At 41.1% G+C, this 17,295-nt stretch overlaps 1 protein-coding gene and 3 non-coding genes across 5 annotated transcripts in view; 1 reads left to right on the top strand and 3 right to left on the bottom strand.

Moving 5' to 3' along the window:
- The first annotated feature begins 10,642 nt into the window (after nt 1-10,642).
- The window catches only part of sema3h (sema domain, immunoglobulin domain (Ig), short basic domain, secreted, (semaphorin) 3H), a 55,796-nt gene continuing 49,143 nt past the window's right edge, over nt 10,643-17,295 (top strand). Inside the window, exon 1 of one of the 2 annotated variants that reach the window (XM_029435026.1) lies at nt 10,643-11,134. In XM_029435026.1, the coding sequence (XP_029290886.1) occupies nt 11,035-11,134 (100 nt within the window). In that variant the 5' untranslated portion in view covers nt 10,643-11,034. The remainder of the gene's footprint in view (nt 11,135-17,295) is intronic. The other variant, XM_029435025.1, reaches the window with a different exon arrangement.
- On the bottom strand, nt 14,695-14,767 carry trnar-ccu (transfer RNA arginine (anticodon CCU)). Its single transcript has one exon. It is a non-coding gene; the product is annotated as a tRNA-Arg (tRNA).
- On the bottom strand, nt 15,413-15,484 carry trnam-cau (transfer RNA methionine (anticodon CAU)). Its single transcript has one exon. It is a non-coding gene; the product is annotated as a tRNA-Met (tRNA).
- On the bottom strand, nt 15,495-15,567 carry trnar-ccu (transfer RNA arginine (anticodon CCU)). Its single transcript has one exon. It is a non-coding gene; the product is annotated as a tRNA-Arg (tRNA).

Raw genomic sequence — 17,295 nt, 5'->3', positions numbered from 1 at the left:
AGCTTCCTGCTCTACATAAGCTGACCAAAATGTACGCCGTGGCTCCGCTCCCATCCCATCCTGTTCCACATAGCTGACTGCTGGTGCTCATCTTCCCGTGGTTTTAGACCAGGACAAAGAACAAGGAGAGGAAAGTATTGTGTTAACATGCACACCACTGATCTCCTTATCTGGCATGAACGACTTGATTCTTTTATTTTTTTTGTGTTGGCATGTATAAAGGTCAAATGTACAATAATAACAACCCAGAACTAGTTCATGCTTGAGGAAGAAAAAAAAGGTGCCTGGGATATACCATGTTATCCACTATATAAATCATACATTTTTACTGGTTTACTGTTTGCACCTGCCATCTGCTTTAACGCGTGACCTTTTTTTTTTTTTAATCCTGTGCATGGAAATGCCAGAATTGTCGGGTTGGACAGCTGGATAGATTTTTTTTTTTTTAAAGGTAAAACATGCTGGTAATCTCCATCACTAACTAGCAGAGTGAGAATTAACCTGCCTGCTGTATGTTTCGTTTGGGGATATTTTTTTTTATGGTCTTTACATTCTAAAAATGGAAAGTGTGGGCAGTCATATTTGGGATCAGCCACCAGCCCTCCTTGACTGTTCTGTGTTTTACTGGCATTGAGGCAGTGTTGAACCCTCCTGTTCGTCTTCCTGGCCTACAGGGAGGAGCCTGTTCCAGAAACTGTTGTGTGTTGTTTTTATACTTTTATTTCCTGCTTTTAAAAAAAAAAGTCATAAATGTGTTTATCAGTATTTAAAATAGGAGGTTTAAGACTATGGGACTGCTTTTGTGTTGTCGCTTTAGTTTATTCTACTTTTTGTGCTTTACCTGAATTTATTCTGACGATTTACAATTGGTTGTAAGGACCCGTCAATCATCCCTGCCAAATGCTGTTATTAGGCAGTCAGGAGAAAGGCTGGCCTCTCGGCCGCCTGTCTGGAGCATCTCCGGCTCTTTCTGTTTGATTTGAACACGAACTTGGCTGAGAAGACAAAAAGGAAAAAAACAATAAGTCTCCTTATGTACAAATCATTTTTATTTCTACTTTTATTGTATTTTTAAATCCTAATTTTGGATGCTGAAGCAGTAATGTAAACAAAGGAACAGGAAAACCAAGCTGTATGCAAAGTCTGTAAATATAAAATGTGGGTTTGTTCATACTAGACTATACACACGCACATGACTGGAAACTATTTGTAAACTAGCTTTGGTTTGTGTAATAAATTACTTTCTATAACACCCAGCTCCTATTCACTGGTCTCAAGGGGGGGGGGGGGCGCTCACGCTTTCTTAAATTAAATCAATACACATGAAGTATGAATGGATTGGTGGATTAATTTTCAGACTCCAGACTGAACACATTAGACTGACGAAAAGTGACATTTTGAAGACTCAAATATTTGTAACTCTGCCCAAAATGGTGTTAACTATTAAGAATAATTAGTTTACTCGATGTTCAGGGATCCTTTCTTAGTTCTTAGTCCCAGTAAAACTGTAATCTGATCAGTTCAACAGACTGGAAGTTTGAGCATCTTCATGCTTGACACTTTAAATTGGATATAAATTAAATGATTACAGAGTGAGTTATTTAATTTTTCCCTTGAGTTGGTGAGATTTTAGTAGAAAATATGAACCAGCCACTCTGGAAAAGTAGATTTTTAGTCAACTGCATTTGAATATGTCCCACCCTTAAAGCTACCCCCTCAAATCCCAAATGTTGAACCCTCTTAATTACTGAGTTTCTAAATGATGCATTAGTGATCATGGAGTAAACAGATAATAGTTTAGTGACTCATGCATTAGTGGGTTTTACATGTGTCTTGTGTACATCCACAGATCACTGCAACAATAAAATCCCACAGCGGCCCCCCCCTTTTGATCCGATGAGACCCCCCTCGCAGATTTTCATCTGATCATAAATCAAGGGCCAGCGACCACAATGACAGTGTCATCCAGACACCCAAATATCACTGAGTTTAAGAGCCAGTTTGAGCTTTTCAGCTAAATGTCAAAGCAGCACGCAAACAGGCTTCTTTTAACACCGACTCGAGTGTGAAGCTCCTCTCGAATAGTGCTACTGCTACTGTTTTAATATATATATATATTTACATTATTATTACAATAGACTTATCGCAAAATGAAAAGAAGTTAACATATTGTACTTCACCAGAAATTAATGGAAATTCAATATGTATTGCTGTCATTGCAGCTTCTGTGTTCTCGCCTTAAAGGAAGAGAAGCCATTTCTCATTCACCTCTCTTAAGTCACCATAGATGAAGTTTTATTAAAACCCAGTTACAATACTCATCATCAGTAGGACTGCTGGTTGTAGAGCAGAAGGCAGCACCACACCACTCGAAGATGTGCCAGCATCCTCCCCCTGAGGCCTGCGCTGCAGAGAGAAGAGTGTGTGGGATGCCGAGGTGAGCCGTTTTTCAGCCTGTGTGGGATGATGCTGGATGTTAGTGGAGTAATATGGAGAAGCTGCGAGCGTGTGCGGAGAGTGTGGAAATGCTCTGTGACCGACAATAAAACAGGAGTTGTGTAAGGCAGCGTGGAGGAGTGGGAATCCAGGAATGAAACGGATGTATGAGCAGGGTGGCCCTCACGAGGAGCGTGCACTTACAGTAACCTTTTAGTATAGAAACATATTTAGCCTCACCTTTCAGCACACAGCAACACCACACTCTGAAAGTACTCAACTAAAAGTATTCCTGCATTCAGTACAAATTCTACAGAAAAATGGTGTCGTCAGAGTTTTATACGTTTTCTTTTGGATTACTGTTGTGTATGTTGCATTTTAGTGTTGTAGGTGTTTATGATTTTTCTCATTTTAACTCCTTTATATACTGATGAGTCCTACAATTTTCAGCTTTGTGACAATGAATATTCAAACCAATCTTAGTTTTATAGTAAGTTTATTTATCTCAAGAAGTAGGAGAGTGTTCCCAACTCATAAAGGAACCATTATACTTCAGTCTATCAGAACAATGTTAATTAGGAAATCACCAAATGTGGAGAAGCATCGTTTTCACTCGACAGGGAGCTAATCTGAAAAGTTCAGCTTTAGTAGCTGTCAGATAAATGTAGTGGAGAAAAGGTACAATAGGCATATTTGCTACATTGTAGTGGAGTAGCAGTATAACATTGTATTGAATTGAAAGTAAAGAGCAAGTACCTCAAATGTGTACTTAAGTACAGTACTTGAGTAAAAGTAGTGGGCTACATTCCACTGCTGCAGTTCAGTTTCTCCATTAGCCACATGAATAGCAGCATGATGGCTGAAACTGCCGTTATCCACATTGCTGCACACTGACAAGGCCACACCCAAACAGTGTCCCACATGTCATTAACAGATGTTACATTCTCGCTGCATCTCTTTCTACTTAATGGTACAAAGACTGCAACATGACGTGCAGCCATGTTGGACAGGCTAACACATCACTGGGTTTTGAATACGAGACGTTTAAAATGATGCAACTTGTTGGAGCCACAGTGGTTTACCTCAATCTCAGCTATAGTATTACTCTTATTATCACTTATTAATAAAGTCTATACTCTCTACAGTGCGAGGGGAAGTGGCTGTGGCTCTCTGGAGAGACATTCACAACGAAACCAGAGTCAAAGAGGAAGGAAGTCCGTCACTGCCTGCTCCACCCAAAACTGGTGGCCGGGCATCATGTAAGACACGCTGCCTCTGGTGCAACACTTGAAGAGGAAAGAGCTGGAGGGAAGCTGCGGAGGGCGACGAGACTGTTCCCTGTTTCTCTCTCGCCGTGTCTCGCGCTCTCTGCCTGCCTCTCCTCCGGCTGCCGGCTGGAGAAGAGTAGCGCGCATTGGAGCTCAACCGCCGGCTTTATATACCCGTCTATTTTTAGCCCCTCCGAGCCCAACTATTTTTAACCAATATGAGCTCATCACCCGTCCAACGTGTCCAATGGGATGAGAGGAAGAGGAAGAGGACCGTCCAATGGTAGGAAGCGAGAGAGGACAGGGGGCGGGTGAAACAAGAGCCTATCATCTGCAGTGTAACAGGCCGCGGGCGAGGCAGAACAAGGAGACAGATCTCTCACTCTGCCGCTTTTTCAAGGCACCAAACACCTTTAACTGTTCCTAGCCTCAGGAAGACAATGCGTTTTCTCACAGAGGGTTTCATTCTAAAAAGCTAAAACGTGATATTAAGGTTTTCTAGTCATATTAAGAGAAGTGAGAATGTTCTCGCTTGTAAAGGAATAAGTACACTGTTTTTGTTGTTGTGTACCTACACTGAAATAGACATAATAGCTAGGAACAAAGACAACAAAGACGGAAAGTGAAGAATAGTCAGAACTATTATTTACACAAGTATGGGAAATATAGGTGTGTGTATAAACATAACGGTGCATTTTAAACTGTAAGAATATAGTCTATAATGCAAGCAGGTGTGTGTTGAACTGTTGAACTGATGTTAAGTGTGCATCAAAGTGACCGCCTGTTATAAAACAGTCTGGTTGTTTTGTTTTTTCAGAGTAGAATCAGCAGCTCCTGAGGCAGGTTGAACTTCCTGAGCTGGCACAGGAAGTACATCCTCTGAAGTACATCCTATTTTTCTGACAGTGGAAGTCCACTTTAGGTTGTGGAAGACTGTGGATCTCTACTGAAGTCCACTGTCATCTCCACATTTTAGCTCGAATTTGTAGGACACAACCGTGTGTTTGCTGTCTCCAATGTCCACCTAAATGCATTGAGCACCATGACCCAAGGCTAATTTAAGATGACGCTAAAGGTAACCAGACCATCTCTTAATGGGAGGAGGCAAAGATAATTAAAATTAAATAAAGGTAGGTTCATTCAATGCATCCCCATTTCATATATAGCTGTGCTCATGTGTGGTGCTGCTGCGTTATTGAGTACGGTGACGCCTCTTTCTACTACTGTTTCATTTATCGTTCAAAGAGACGATCTCTGGGGATGACTTTGAACTGGTAGGACTGGCTGCTGCGTCTGAGGTGTATTTTCTGTTAAGACTTTGGAGTGAGGCTATGACTAGGATTGCCCGATGATTGTGAGTCATGCATATACACCCACATATTCTGTTGGTTCCCAAAGTTTTATTTTAGGCTGTCTGCACCGAAACACAACGCCCAGTGACCGACCCACTTGTCTCCGTTTATCTGGTAGGACAAGTTTATAGTCTCCATGACACATTTAACCTAGAATAAATAAATAAACCAAAACACCGGCTTGTGTTTCACAGTTGACGGAAAAAATCACCCATAAATGAACTTCTCAGCCTGACTGAGATTACTCACCACAGTGCTGATGTTCATATTTTTCTCTAGATCTACTGGCTACCGTTAAGTACCAAGCGCGCTCTCGTCAGCCGCGCCCCCAAACAAGAGGTTCCAACACATCATGACGGGGGCGCGCAGGACGGTCAGACCCACCCCCTCCAAAACACTCACTCCACCCTGTCATAAACTCCATCACATCTGCTAAAGAATTCAAATCCAAACGACTCTCTGGGAATAAACCTAATTGGAATAACATTCAAAAGCATACATTATACCAGTGTAAGGGAATGCTACTACAATATTTATGTGTACTTCTCTATGATATAATTGTAACACTTAGATTAAAATCATATCAGAAAGTAAGACATGCAATAAACTCACAACTGAGACCCATCAACACATTAGTCTTTTACAGAAATAATTTAGGGTCTCAAGTCAACTGAAAGGCATGTGCAAATTCAGTTGCTATTATTTGCGCTTGGCATGTCATTTTAAAATATCTTAAACTTATTTTGGATATAAATTTATGTTTGTTTCCCCTCTCCTAGGTAAAGTATATTGAATTTTCCACAGTCATGCACTGACCTCTAGTGATGAAATGCAGCAATTACATCTTTAGTGTATTTATAACAGTTGCTTCTCTTCTTCTGTGACGCTGCAACAGATTTAGAGGTTTGTTGACGGGACGTGCTTTGTTAACTTTGGGAATGCACAAAGACTTCCAAATTGAACAAAAAGGACACATTTACACGTCATTTCATATACGAATCAAGTCTAGTTAGAAGTTTACTCACAGATATCCTCGCGGGAATTCGGTGTTAGCGAGACGCGAGATCTCCCAATCAGGTAAACGGCTGGAAGAAACGTCAGATGGCAGCACAGCCTTACCTGTGTGAAGCAGAACTAGCTAAGAGTGACAGTATTAGCCTCACAGAGACCTATTCATTACCCCAATAAGGACTATTTCATATTTTCTTTTAAAATAATTGCTATTTATGTGCTGTAAACAAGTATTGTCTCAGTTAACTAGCTCTTTATTAAACTGCATAGAAATATAAACGAATAACACAACTTCAGCTGTGTTGTCACTGCTGTCTGTAAGACAACACTTGCTGTCACTCATCTCTAATAAGACCTGTTCAGTGTCGGGAGACAGAGGTTGGTTGGTGCGCAGCTATTTTCTGGTCTTTTAAAGGTCACAGAAACAAAAATGGAACTTTTAAATGTTTGCTTTCCTGACATGCACTCATCTACTACGTTGAAACAAGTCAATCATTATTTTGGTGAGGGTAAAACTTCTGTTTTATTGTATCAGAAGTTTAAATAAAAGTGGAAATGTGTTACTTCTAGTTAATAGACAGGAATTAGCTACATTTTGATATACAATTTGAAAGTTTGTGATGAGTGACAGTAGTTGGATAACATAATTTCATTACAAAGTTGGGTCAAATGTGTTTTCTTGTTCATGAACTATTGTTTAATGTATATTTGGTTAGAGTATTTTGAGAGATTAAAAACAATGTAAATGTTATGATTATTTTGAATGATTAATGGCAAAAGGAATTAGACATCCCTACTTATCAATTGCTTAAACATGTTGTTTAGTTCTTGTGTGAAATAAATGTTGAAATTGCTTCTATATTTTGCTTCATTCTTTGTAACTATAGAATTGTTCCAACCCGCCCCATCACGGGGTGGGTTGGCACAAGTTATGGAACTGGCACAACATGACCACCCCATGGTAGGTGGGGGCGTTCAAGCAAATAATCACTTATGAATCCCACTGTTATGTTATATAAAACTTACAAACAGCCACCAGCATCTTAAAACTCCCTCACTTATGTTTAGAAAAAACTGCCTAATTGATGCTTTTTTGTCTTTGTACCATTTCCATCAAGCTTCATATCATATACACTGGGAATTAGTGGCATTAGGGTTCATATCAGCCTCAAAAGGGGGCGCAAACCTCATGAAACTAAATTTGCAGAACAACAAGAGGACATTGAGCGCTCATTAAATGATGCATTCTCACTCAACCCACAAAACACAGGGAATGTGGCAACGTCCATGAGTAAATGGACGAGTGTTTGTGTCTATGTGGTTTGTAGAGAATAGCAGCGGTAAGATCTGAGACCAGTAATGAGACCAGAGCTCATTCACTAATTTAACTAATAGCCGTCACTTGTCAGAGAGAAATCAGAGGCCATTTGTTTGCCCTTGTTAGGAGGTCATTAGTTGTAATTAACAAGCTGACTGATCAGGTAAAGTTGGCGAAGAGCTTGTAATTATCCCGTCTCCATGACCCCAGAATTTAGGAGGTCTTTGCAAGTCCGTTTTATGGCGACAGCTTAGAATGAGAAAGGTGAAAGTGACATCTGGAGGTTTTAAACTGACTGTACTGTGCTTCATGCTTGTCTTTTCCATCTTTTCTCCTCAGAGATGTGATGCACAGTTGAGCAACAGGAGCCCCTTTTGTTTTGTTGGCCGTAGAAGAATCTGCATCCGAGGTAGTATTCTTGAGTGGCTTTATTTTTTTTCTTTGACTCTGTAGTATAGGACATGGCTAACATGCCAAATGCAAACTTAATGAGATCATTGCAGTTTCTTCTTACTTTCAACCACATGATTATAAAACATGCAACAAGAAGCAGCGAATTGTGACTCATTGACTCACATGTTCAAATAATGACTGCAGCGTCCACTGTTTCCTGCTTTCTATTGCTGTAGTGTTATTGCAAAATGTCAAACCTAACCTTTACACTTTACTAGTCAGGTTTTCCAAATTTCTCAACAGAAAAGCAAAACAGGAACATTAAAGAACTTGAGCATTTCTTGGTCCCTCATACTCAATTTTTTAAATAGCTAAACTATCCATTGTGTAACTGTCTTACTACCAACTGATTAATCACACAGGTAATTCAGCCTATTCACATTTTTACATTTGGGGATTTGAACAGATACTTGTAGGTCTCTCTGTTGAAAACTCATCTGTTGCACAGGATTGGTGAATTTTATGTTACAAGAACTTGGTGGTTAGCATCGGCAGTGATGAAAGTGACAAAGAAAAGAGTGCCACCTATAGGTACGTCTTCAACAATAAATAATGCAACTTTTTGTAACTATGTTTTTTTGTAGCTACAATGAGCTGTAATAGGATAATGGCGCCTCTGTTCTTCCCACTCTGAGCCGGTCGTACAATCTCCCGGGAGAAGCGCGTAACGCATTACGGCACTAAGTCACACACTCACACACCAACAGTCACAGGTTAGGGTGAAACCTGGATCATATTTTATGAAAATGTGTTCTGGTTTTCCCTCTGATGTCTTCCGGCTGCTCTGCCTTGACTCTGTGATGTACGGAGTTTCCTGATGGACAGAAAACGTTACTTGTTGCTAAAGTAACGCTGACAGCTAAATGCTGCAGACTGCAGGCAGACAGTTGGGGGAAAGAAAGAAAAGGAGAGAGTAACTGAGCAAGTGCCCACCAGACAGAAGTAAACCTGGGACTGGCCTTTAGTTGTTGGTGAGAGCTTCGCAAAATAAAAATAAAAGGCTGCAAGACAGACACCTAGCGGGTGCTATGCTAGTAAGTAATATTAGCTGGCTTGCTATGTCTTGTGATTTTGCACTTGCTTGATGTTTGGCTGTGTTAGCAAAGTTGTCGACTCGATAGTTTTTGATAATTAGTAATGTACATGTAATAAATGCACTAAAACTGTAGCGGCGCTGAATCGCAAAAATACTAATTCTTGCGTAATGTTGCTTTAAAGTGAACAAAGTCGTAATGCTATCTACACCGTTTGATTGACAGGTGGTCGTGAGATCAGGGTGTAGGCCGCAATAAAAACCCATGAGAGGTAAGCAGTAAGACCAATATTACTACTACTACTACTACTACTACTACTAATACTAATACTAATACTAATACTAACAACAACAACAACAACAACAATGATAATAATAGATGTGTCGTTCATAAAACGTCTTTAAGGAATGATGGAGCTGTACTGAGCTGCAGAAATATTTAATGTTAATTATTAAAACATGAAGCTTCATTAGCATCTTCAAGGTCACGCCAGCAGGGCACCGTGACGTCACTGGAGGAACCAGAGGTGACTTCTTCCTCTTCTTAGACAACTTAATTAACAGTTTGTTTGACCAGATTTGCCCTAATCCAATTAAAATATGTATGAGGTTGTGTAAACAACACGTTACAGGACTTCTGTTTATATTATTAAACTGCTGGGTCATGTTTGAAAAAAAAAGACTAATTATACAATTGCCAACAAGTGTGGAGAATAAATCATTTACGATTTAGAAATCCTTGGAGAGTGTATACTTGTACATTTGCACGCAACCTAAATCCATTATTTATTCCAGAGAATGAATAAATTGTCGCTGTTAGCCTGCGATTGAACTTGAAGCTGGTGAAAAATTCAGCCAGCGCTGCCGTACCCCAGTCAGCAGCTATTTAATGACAATAACAGAGCACGAACGAAGGCACAGGCTTTAATTATTGCATTTGGGTCGGGAGTGGAAAATAATGAGAAAGGCGAAAGAGACTCAGCAAGAGCCTTTGGTACTGAAAAAGTAAAGGAGAAAATTTGTTTTCAAATTGATTTTATGATCTCACTCTTTACTTTTAATGCGCTTCATGTCTTGGCCCCAGATTATATCAACCTGCACAGTCTGAGGTCCTGAGGCGGGAGCCTAGTGGCGTTTCCACTTAAGACTTAAGAATAAAGAGTGCTGAACTTCTGCTGTGAGGCACTTCCACTCTGATTTGCATATCCGAATATTAAAATGTTTTAAAGTGCTTCTGAAACCCCACTTTCATTGAAAGCTTTTTCTATAATTTAATTTTAACTGGCTATTGCTAATACGTGTGCATGAATGCATGTACTTTTCTTATTGTTGCTTTTTTGATCTGTAATTGTTTACTTTTCCCATTTTATTCCATAGTATTTAATTAAAATGTGTGTTTGTATGCCTCCTGTAAAGCTCACTGGTGTCGACATAAGTGTTATATATTATAAAGAAAGAAAGAAAGTAGGTGGACAAAAAGAATAAGTGAGAAAGTAAGTGCAAAAGGAAGGGAGGAAGTGAGAGACTGAGAAAGTTGGAGTGAGAAATATGTGAATAAAGATGAAAGCTGATTTGTCTCTCTCATTTCCACTTCACTTTAACTAGGCTTTCCCGGAGCAGTGAATAGGCGTGCGTGCCTGCATCTGTGTGTGTGTGTGCAGGGTGGCCACAATGATCTGGGATCTTGCTCCCTCCGCCTCCCAGAGAGAGAGAGAGAGAGAGAGCGAGAGAGAGCAGTCACATGTAGAGAGGAGCCGGGACGAGAGACAGAACAGAAGAGAGCTGTCAAGCTGCGAGGAAGCAGCGGAGAGACGACTTAGTTTTTTCTTGGAATACATTTCCCCCTCCATCTCTGAAGCCCACACACACACACACACACTCAAAAAATATAAACGCACAAACACGCAGATGGTGAAGTGTGAGTGCTGCTGTTGGGAGCTGTGAATTATCTTCAGGACCTGGACTTGCTCAAGACGCACGAGCGTTTGGACTCAGCATCTTTGGGACTTTTTTCAACAGTGCAACACTTTGGACAAAAAGTGTGTTGAATACTACACTGAGATTTTGACTGACACTTTGTTGGCACTTGTTAGTTGCCTGCATTTGTCAGACTCACACTTGGACCCAGTGTGTGTTTGCTTGTTTGTGTGTGTGAGGAGGAGGATGTGTTGGCCGGTGTCAGCGGTCCTGCTCGCCCACCTCGGGGCTACCTTAACGGGGGCATGGAGAGCATCTCAACCAAGACTGCAGTTCACTCACTCCGGTAAGAGGCTTTCTGTTTTTAGTGGTTCAAGTCTCGCTCTTTCTGTCTCATACATCTGTCCTGCTCTCATTCTCCACACAAACACACACACACACACACATACACACACACATACACACACACACACACACACACACACACATGCAGGTGACGGTAATCACGCACCTCTTCTCATGTTTCACTTTTCTTTCATGGTTTATTCCTGCCCACACACTGCTATGCGATATGTGAAGCACACATTATACCTTCGCCTTTCTGTCCCTCTACTGGATGTGTTTCTTTCCCACTCTGTGTCACTTCCTCCGTCCCTGTAATCACCTGTATTGGATTCATCTTCCTCCAGTAGTCAAGTTTGGCTGTGAAAGCCTCGTCTTTAGCCCCCACCCACCTCACTTTCTCCTCTATCCATGACGTCTCTTCAGAAGTGGCATAATTAATTTAGGTACTCATTTTGTTTCTCCAACACGCTTGTTTTGTTAGAAATAAAGCCTCCCGCCCCAAATTAGATATTCAACATTTAAAAATGGTTACAGTATATTACAGTTATGGCAGCTGTCAGGGTTAGAAGACACCTTACAGGAAAATTCAAGTTTATTCCTACTTGAGGCTGTTTTCATAGTTGTGTCCATTTCCCTCAGTCATGATAAACTCACCGAAGAAGTTGCTGAGATCTGGGGACTCAGTGACATCACTACACCGGGATAAGAAACACAGGTTGTAAACAAGTTTATACTGTAGCCAGATCATCTAAAACCACTTTAATTGTAGCCAAAGTAAAACTGAAGTGAAATGTTGCTATTATTCTCTGTATGAGCACAAACACAGAAAGTAGAGTGCGTCAAAGTTGAGCAGTGAAGTCGGTCGATAATCTGTGGTGGATGTTTACGAGGGACGGTTTGGATTATAGTTTTACCGTCTATCTATGTTTTCTCTTTCAAATTTATCTCGAGGGTTTGTCTGACTTCACGTGTTCCTTCCCCCGTTGAACTTTACTTATTTACTTTTAATTTACTGACATGAATAACAGACAAAACTATGAAAATGAACTGGAATCATTCTTATAGAGCTTTGATTTGATATGTCAATTATCAATATCAATAACGATGATGGCAACACGAATGCGTTCCTGAAGAAATCAAATCTTTGAAACAATTTAGCAATTAAGCTTCACACCCAAAGACATCGTCCCTGTCATTCTCGACCGGGCAGACGCCACCTCAGGATTTGCTAAGTTTCAGTTATGGCTAACAAAGAAATAATTATCTGATGGTAGAAGTCCCAGATCCAGATCACCACCAAATTAATTATTTCTTGGCCCCCGGCCGATCCGTCCACCACAGTGAAATCCATGCAGAGGTTGCTGCAAAAACCTGCAGACACAACAGAACCTCAGTAAGGATGGGAAAGAAACGGCATATTGAATTTCTACTAAGATGTGAAGCGTCAGCTTTGTATTTAGCATTTACTGTGGTGGGGAACTGAAGTGTGCATCGGCATTCTGATGTATCCCACCCTCTGTTTTTCTCAATGTCTCAGTCTTTTTCTTCATGCACTTGTTAGTTGCCACTGTGCAGCACGTTGCATAAACACATGTCGTTGAATCAACACGCCAGTTGAACAGGAGCACAATCTGTGCACGGTAGGAGTCGATGGGTCGCCTTTAAGGCCGCAGCGGTGCTGCACAAGCTTCTGATAGTTGTTGCTGTTTGTTTTAACCTTGTGGAAGCAGCAGTGGGGTGGGGCTCGCCTCACTGGAGAATAGAAGGAAGATTTGACGGGCTCATTATTTAAAGCACTCGGAGACGTCCTCCTAACTGGATAGGGTTCAGCACTTTGACCCATGTTGGGTGTTCTGATGTTTGGGTATAACAAACGTCGAAAGTAATGAAAAAGCAAAGATCTGCATCTTCTAATTAAAAAAGGATTTGGGGTTTGATATTTTTCCCTCCCAGCCATATTTTCAGTAAATCGCCTTCAAATTAAAAGCTTCTTTAAGGTATCCAGGCCTTTAGTTACGGTGAGATAAACTCTGGTCCCTTTAATCATGTTTACCAGACGACACCGTAGAGTAAGAAACCCACTGATTACACGTTCTTACGTAAGCCAAAACACAAAGGGTCTGTGAAGTAGATGTGATAAGGCTGAAGTCCACCAACCGTGACCTAGAAAGTACACAGAGAGGGTGAAGGGAAACCTTGTTGGATTCTCCCAGGTGGGAATTTAGCTCTAATGAAGTCTGAATGTGAAAATGTGAAGAGCTGCTGAAGTAGCCTTTGTGTTTGTGAGCATACATGAAATATGTCAAAGTGTGTGTGAGTGTGTGTGCGTGTGCTTAAATAGAGCAGTTTCAGTCCCAGGATCTCTGCCCACCTTGGTCTTTGTCGTGTATTCTGCTCATGGCTTTGAACAACAGAGGGTTGTGTTTGTTTAAATGTGTGTGTTGTATAGCTACAGTGGCCAGTACGTCCATCTTTGGGAAGAGAACAAAAAGAAATGTGTGATGTCCACGTGTGTGTGTGTGTGCGTGTGCGTGTGCGTGTGCGCGTGGGTGTGCGCTCTGTCCCTCTCTGTGGGAGCTCCATGCTGTGGTCATTTCCCTTCACATCACTACGAAGGTTTTTCTCAGACAGAGGGAGGAGATTCTTTCGCTGTAATTAGAAAAGGATTTCAGCTCCACTTAGACACTGAGGTTGTTTGGCAGTTTTCTTTCATCTGTTGAACTCATAGCTGACAACCATTGTGCAAACAGCAAAAAACAAACGGCTAATATTTTATAAACACATCAATTTAGCAAAAAGGGTGTTAATCTGACATGAAACTGTAATAGTGCTGTTTCACTCTCATACCAGCAAACAGTCTGTAAAACAGTTTGACCATTTAACGCATGATTGGAAGAAAACTGCACTGCACATCTGCCGACTAAAAACAACCTAATAATTTAGCTGATTTTCATATTTTAATTTCCTGTACTGGCTGAGAAACTGCTTTTGAAACCACACTGTAAAAAATCTGAAATCCATTAAGCTGAAAATGAGGCTTTTTGACATAAAAGGTTTGACCTGTCAGCAGCAGTAAACTATCTCAGCCGAACATCAGACTGAAGCTGCGTCCCAAGTCTGAGCTACTTTCTGATTCTAATGGGGCTTTAAGTATGTACTGCATTTACTCCAAACATACAAAGAAGTCAGTGAGCAGACTATATTCACTTTGTATTTGTTATCGATTGTGCTAACGTTCCACAAAGCAATGTGCAACAGAAATTGAGGAGCTGCTCACAGCTGGAAAATAGATTACAGAAAACAGAAGGTTTTTGGTGTTAGACCTAAAGTTGCACTCCGGAGCTGTTTTTATATCAGTAAGTCCCTGTTTTGTTTGTGCACAATGACACAACACCACAACACCAATGCTGTCTTATTCCATTCATCAACAGGAAGTGGTAACAATGCACCAACAAAGGCTGCAAGCTATTAAACATGGCATGATTTCAGAGTTACCACATTAAAATGCTGAGCAGAGAAGGATTTCAGCACACTTCTGAACCACTCAGCTAAACAGTCAATCACCCCAGATGGGACTTGAACCCACAATCCCTGGCTTAGGAGGCCAGTGCCTTATCCATTAGGCCACTGGGGCTTCACTCTTACATGACGCTATGATAATAAACAGACACAACAAAAAATTATAAAGATCAAATAGTTATCACGCTAATTGATGCATGTATCCAATCGTATTAGACACTATACACGACATAACATTTACACGCCATGTCTTTGTCATTGGTGCTTCATTTGGCAGGAAATGAACTATGGTCCTGATGCTCACTGATGGCATACTTAACATTCAAAAGATGGTTTAATTAAAAACATTTGTGCTCTGGCAACCTGTTCCGTAATGGTACAGATAAACACACAACCTCATTTCTATCACAGTACGTACGTTTGTGAGAAAGAAAACAAACAGAGACGTCCCATAGTGACAGTTAGCGTCTATAGGGCTGGGTTTTGATTGACATTGATTGACGAGCTTCACGCGCGGAACTGCACTCCCTCGAGTCCTCACCATACATCAGTCTAAGAACTGGCGAGATAATCAAACCTCAGACAGAGATGTCTGTCGTTGTAGCATGCCAATGAGTTTGTTTGAAAGCTGTGGATGAGATAGTTAATAAAACTCTATTAGCAAAGGATGGTTTCGATCCATCGCAGGGGTCCGTGGACGAGCAATGAAGAAATCATGTTCAAGGCTAAATGTATACAGGGGACAAAAACTCAGCCTTTCTAGCAGAGGATGGTTTCGATCCATCGACCTCTGGGTTATGGGCCCAGCACGCTTCCGCTGCGCCACTCTGCTGAGAGTTGATCACCCCAGATGGGACTCGAACCCACAATCCCTGGCTTAGGAGGCCAGTGCCTTATCCATTAGGCCACTGGGGCTTCATAGCACTGGATAGTTTGTATGTTGGCTTGGGTTCAGGGCGGCAGATCAGAGGAAACAACTCGTGTTTTTGTTTCATCCTGCAAGCGGACATATTAATGCTTACCGGCAGAGAGCGTGCAGCTGCTCTGGCACCGCTAGTCAAAGCAGGCTGGTGGAGCGCTGCGTCTAACCTGTGGCCTCCAGAGGAACAAGTGGTATTACAAGACTGGACGGAGCGCAGCTCGTCAGTCAGCACACAAACACTGTTACCTCTTCACATTCTGGTGATAATGTTAGTTCATTATTTTAAGTTTTTAAGTTTAAATACTGGCATATTTTACAGATTGAACCTTTAAGTGGTCATTTTGCACCACAATTGTATTACTGATATTCCTGTCGTTAGAGGAGCATTTCTAAAATGTTATACATGACGATCCTTTCCTTGTCATTTCCCGGGTAACAGCTCTAATGTCTCTGGTGTCTCTGTGGGAAGGTTTCTAAAGTATCTTAGTTTGAGCTGGACACTCCAAAAACAAATCAAGGAGGGTCTAACCGAAGATTCTATCGAATTGCATTATGGGAAGTGTAGGATCCAGTGTTTCTGGAGCTTGACCCATACTTTTCAGGACATGTTGCGCTCTTTACCATTCTTTTTCAAATATGTATAATCTCTTCAAGTCCCCCATGAATGCAATAATAAATCACTGAAAACAACTGAAATCATGTGTTCACGTTATTAAAATAAGGTGAAGTACTATCATTTTCTATATGCTAACTGTAGAAACAGATGGAGGTGCCGCAGACATCAGAACCAGACATTCAGAGCTGATAGTCAGACAGAGAGAGCACTCCTTTCACTGTCTGAGGGATTTGTTCTGATTGGTGAAGTGTAATCAGACCGACTGACCCGACAGCTTCATGTGTCTGGGAAAAAAACAGCTTTAAATACTTAAATACATGCCTGATTACCTCCTAAACCCCATCTCTCTCTTAATGACTAAATTATCCCAGTTATTCACTCAAACTTCAGCTCGCCCGTTTTCAGGAGTGGGCTAACACACACACACACACACACACACACACACACACACACACACACACACACACACACACACACACACACACACACACACACACACACACACTTACTTGTAATGAGTCCATTATCCCAGCCATTCAGTGGACGGTAGTGTGATTTTTTTGATTTCAGATGGCAATTAGAGATATCCTCTGTACCACACACACACACATACACACTCACACACACACATGCACAAAAGGGACATTTTTCTGCAAGACTTTAGCTGAAACATGCACAGAACTATTGAACTAATCACATTGGACACACCTTGTTAAAAAACACACGCACAAGTACTGCATACCTAAACAAACACGATGACACAGAACATTTAAGAGGCACGCACATACACAGAGCAGCAAGTACATAAACATGCAATACCACATTTATGAAAAGATATTATACTTACACACAACCTCCCTAACTGCTGTCACAGTTACACCTGCAGCTACTTTAAAACTGTCTCGTGAGAATACAAAGATTCGTCGTCACAATCGCAGAATAAAGCTCCATAAAGGCCTCACAGGAGGTTAGGATGGTTTATTACTGTAAGTCAGTGTGAATCTATTTTCCCACATGGAGAGAGTCATGTTTTATTCATACAGCATTCACTTAGTGAATTGTTTTGCCGTGGACATTTAATGTTATTCAGTCACTGGAGAATATT

The sequence above is a fragment of the Cottoperca gobio genome, chromosome 7 (assembly GCF_900634415.1).
Source record: "Cottoperca gobio chromosome 7, fCotGob3.1, whole genome shotgun sequence".
Taxonomy (NCBI): Eukaryota; Metazoa; Chordata; class Actinopteri; order Perciformes; family Bovichtidae; genus Cottoperca; species Cottoperca gobio.
The sequence above is the reverse complement of the archived record's forward strand: the minus strand, read 5'-3'. Positions and strand labels throughout refer to the sequence as shown.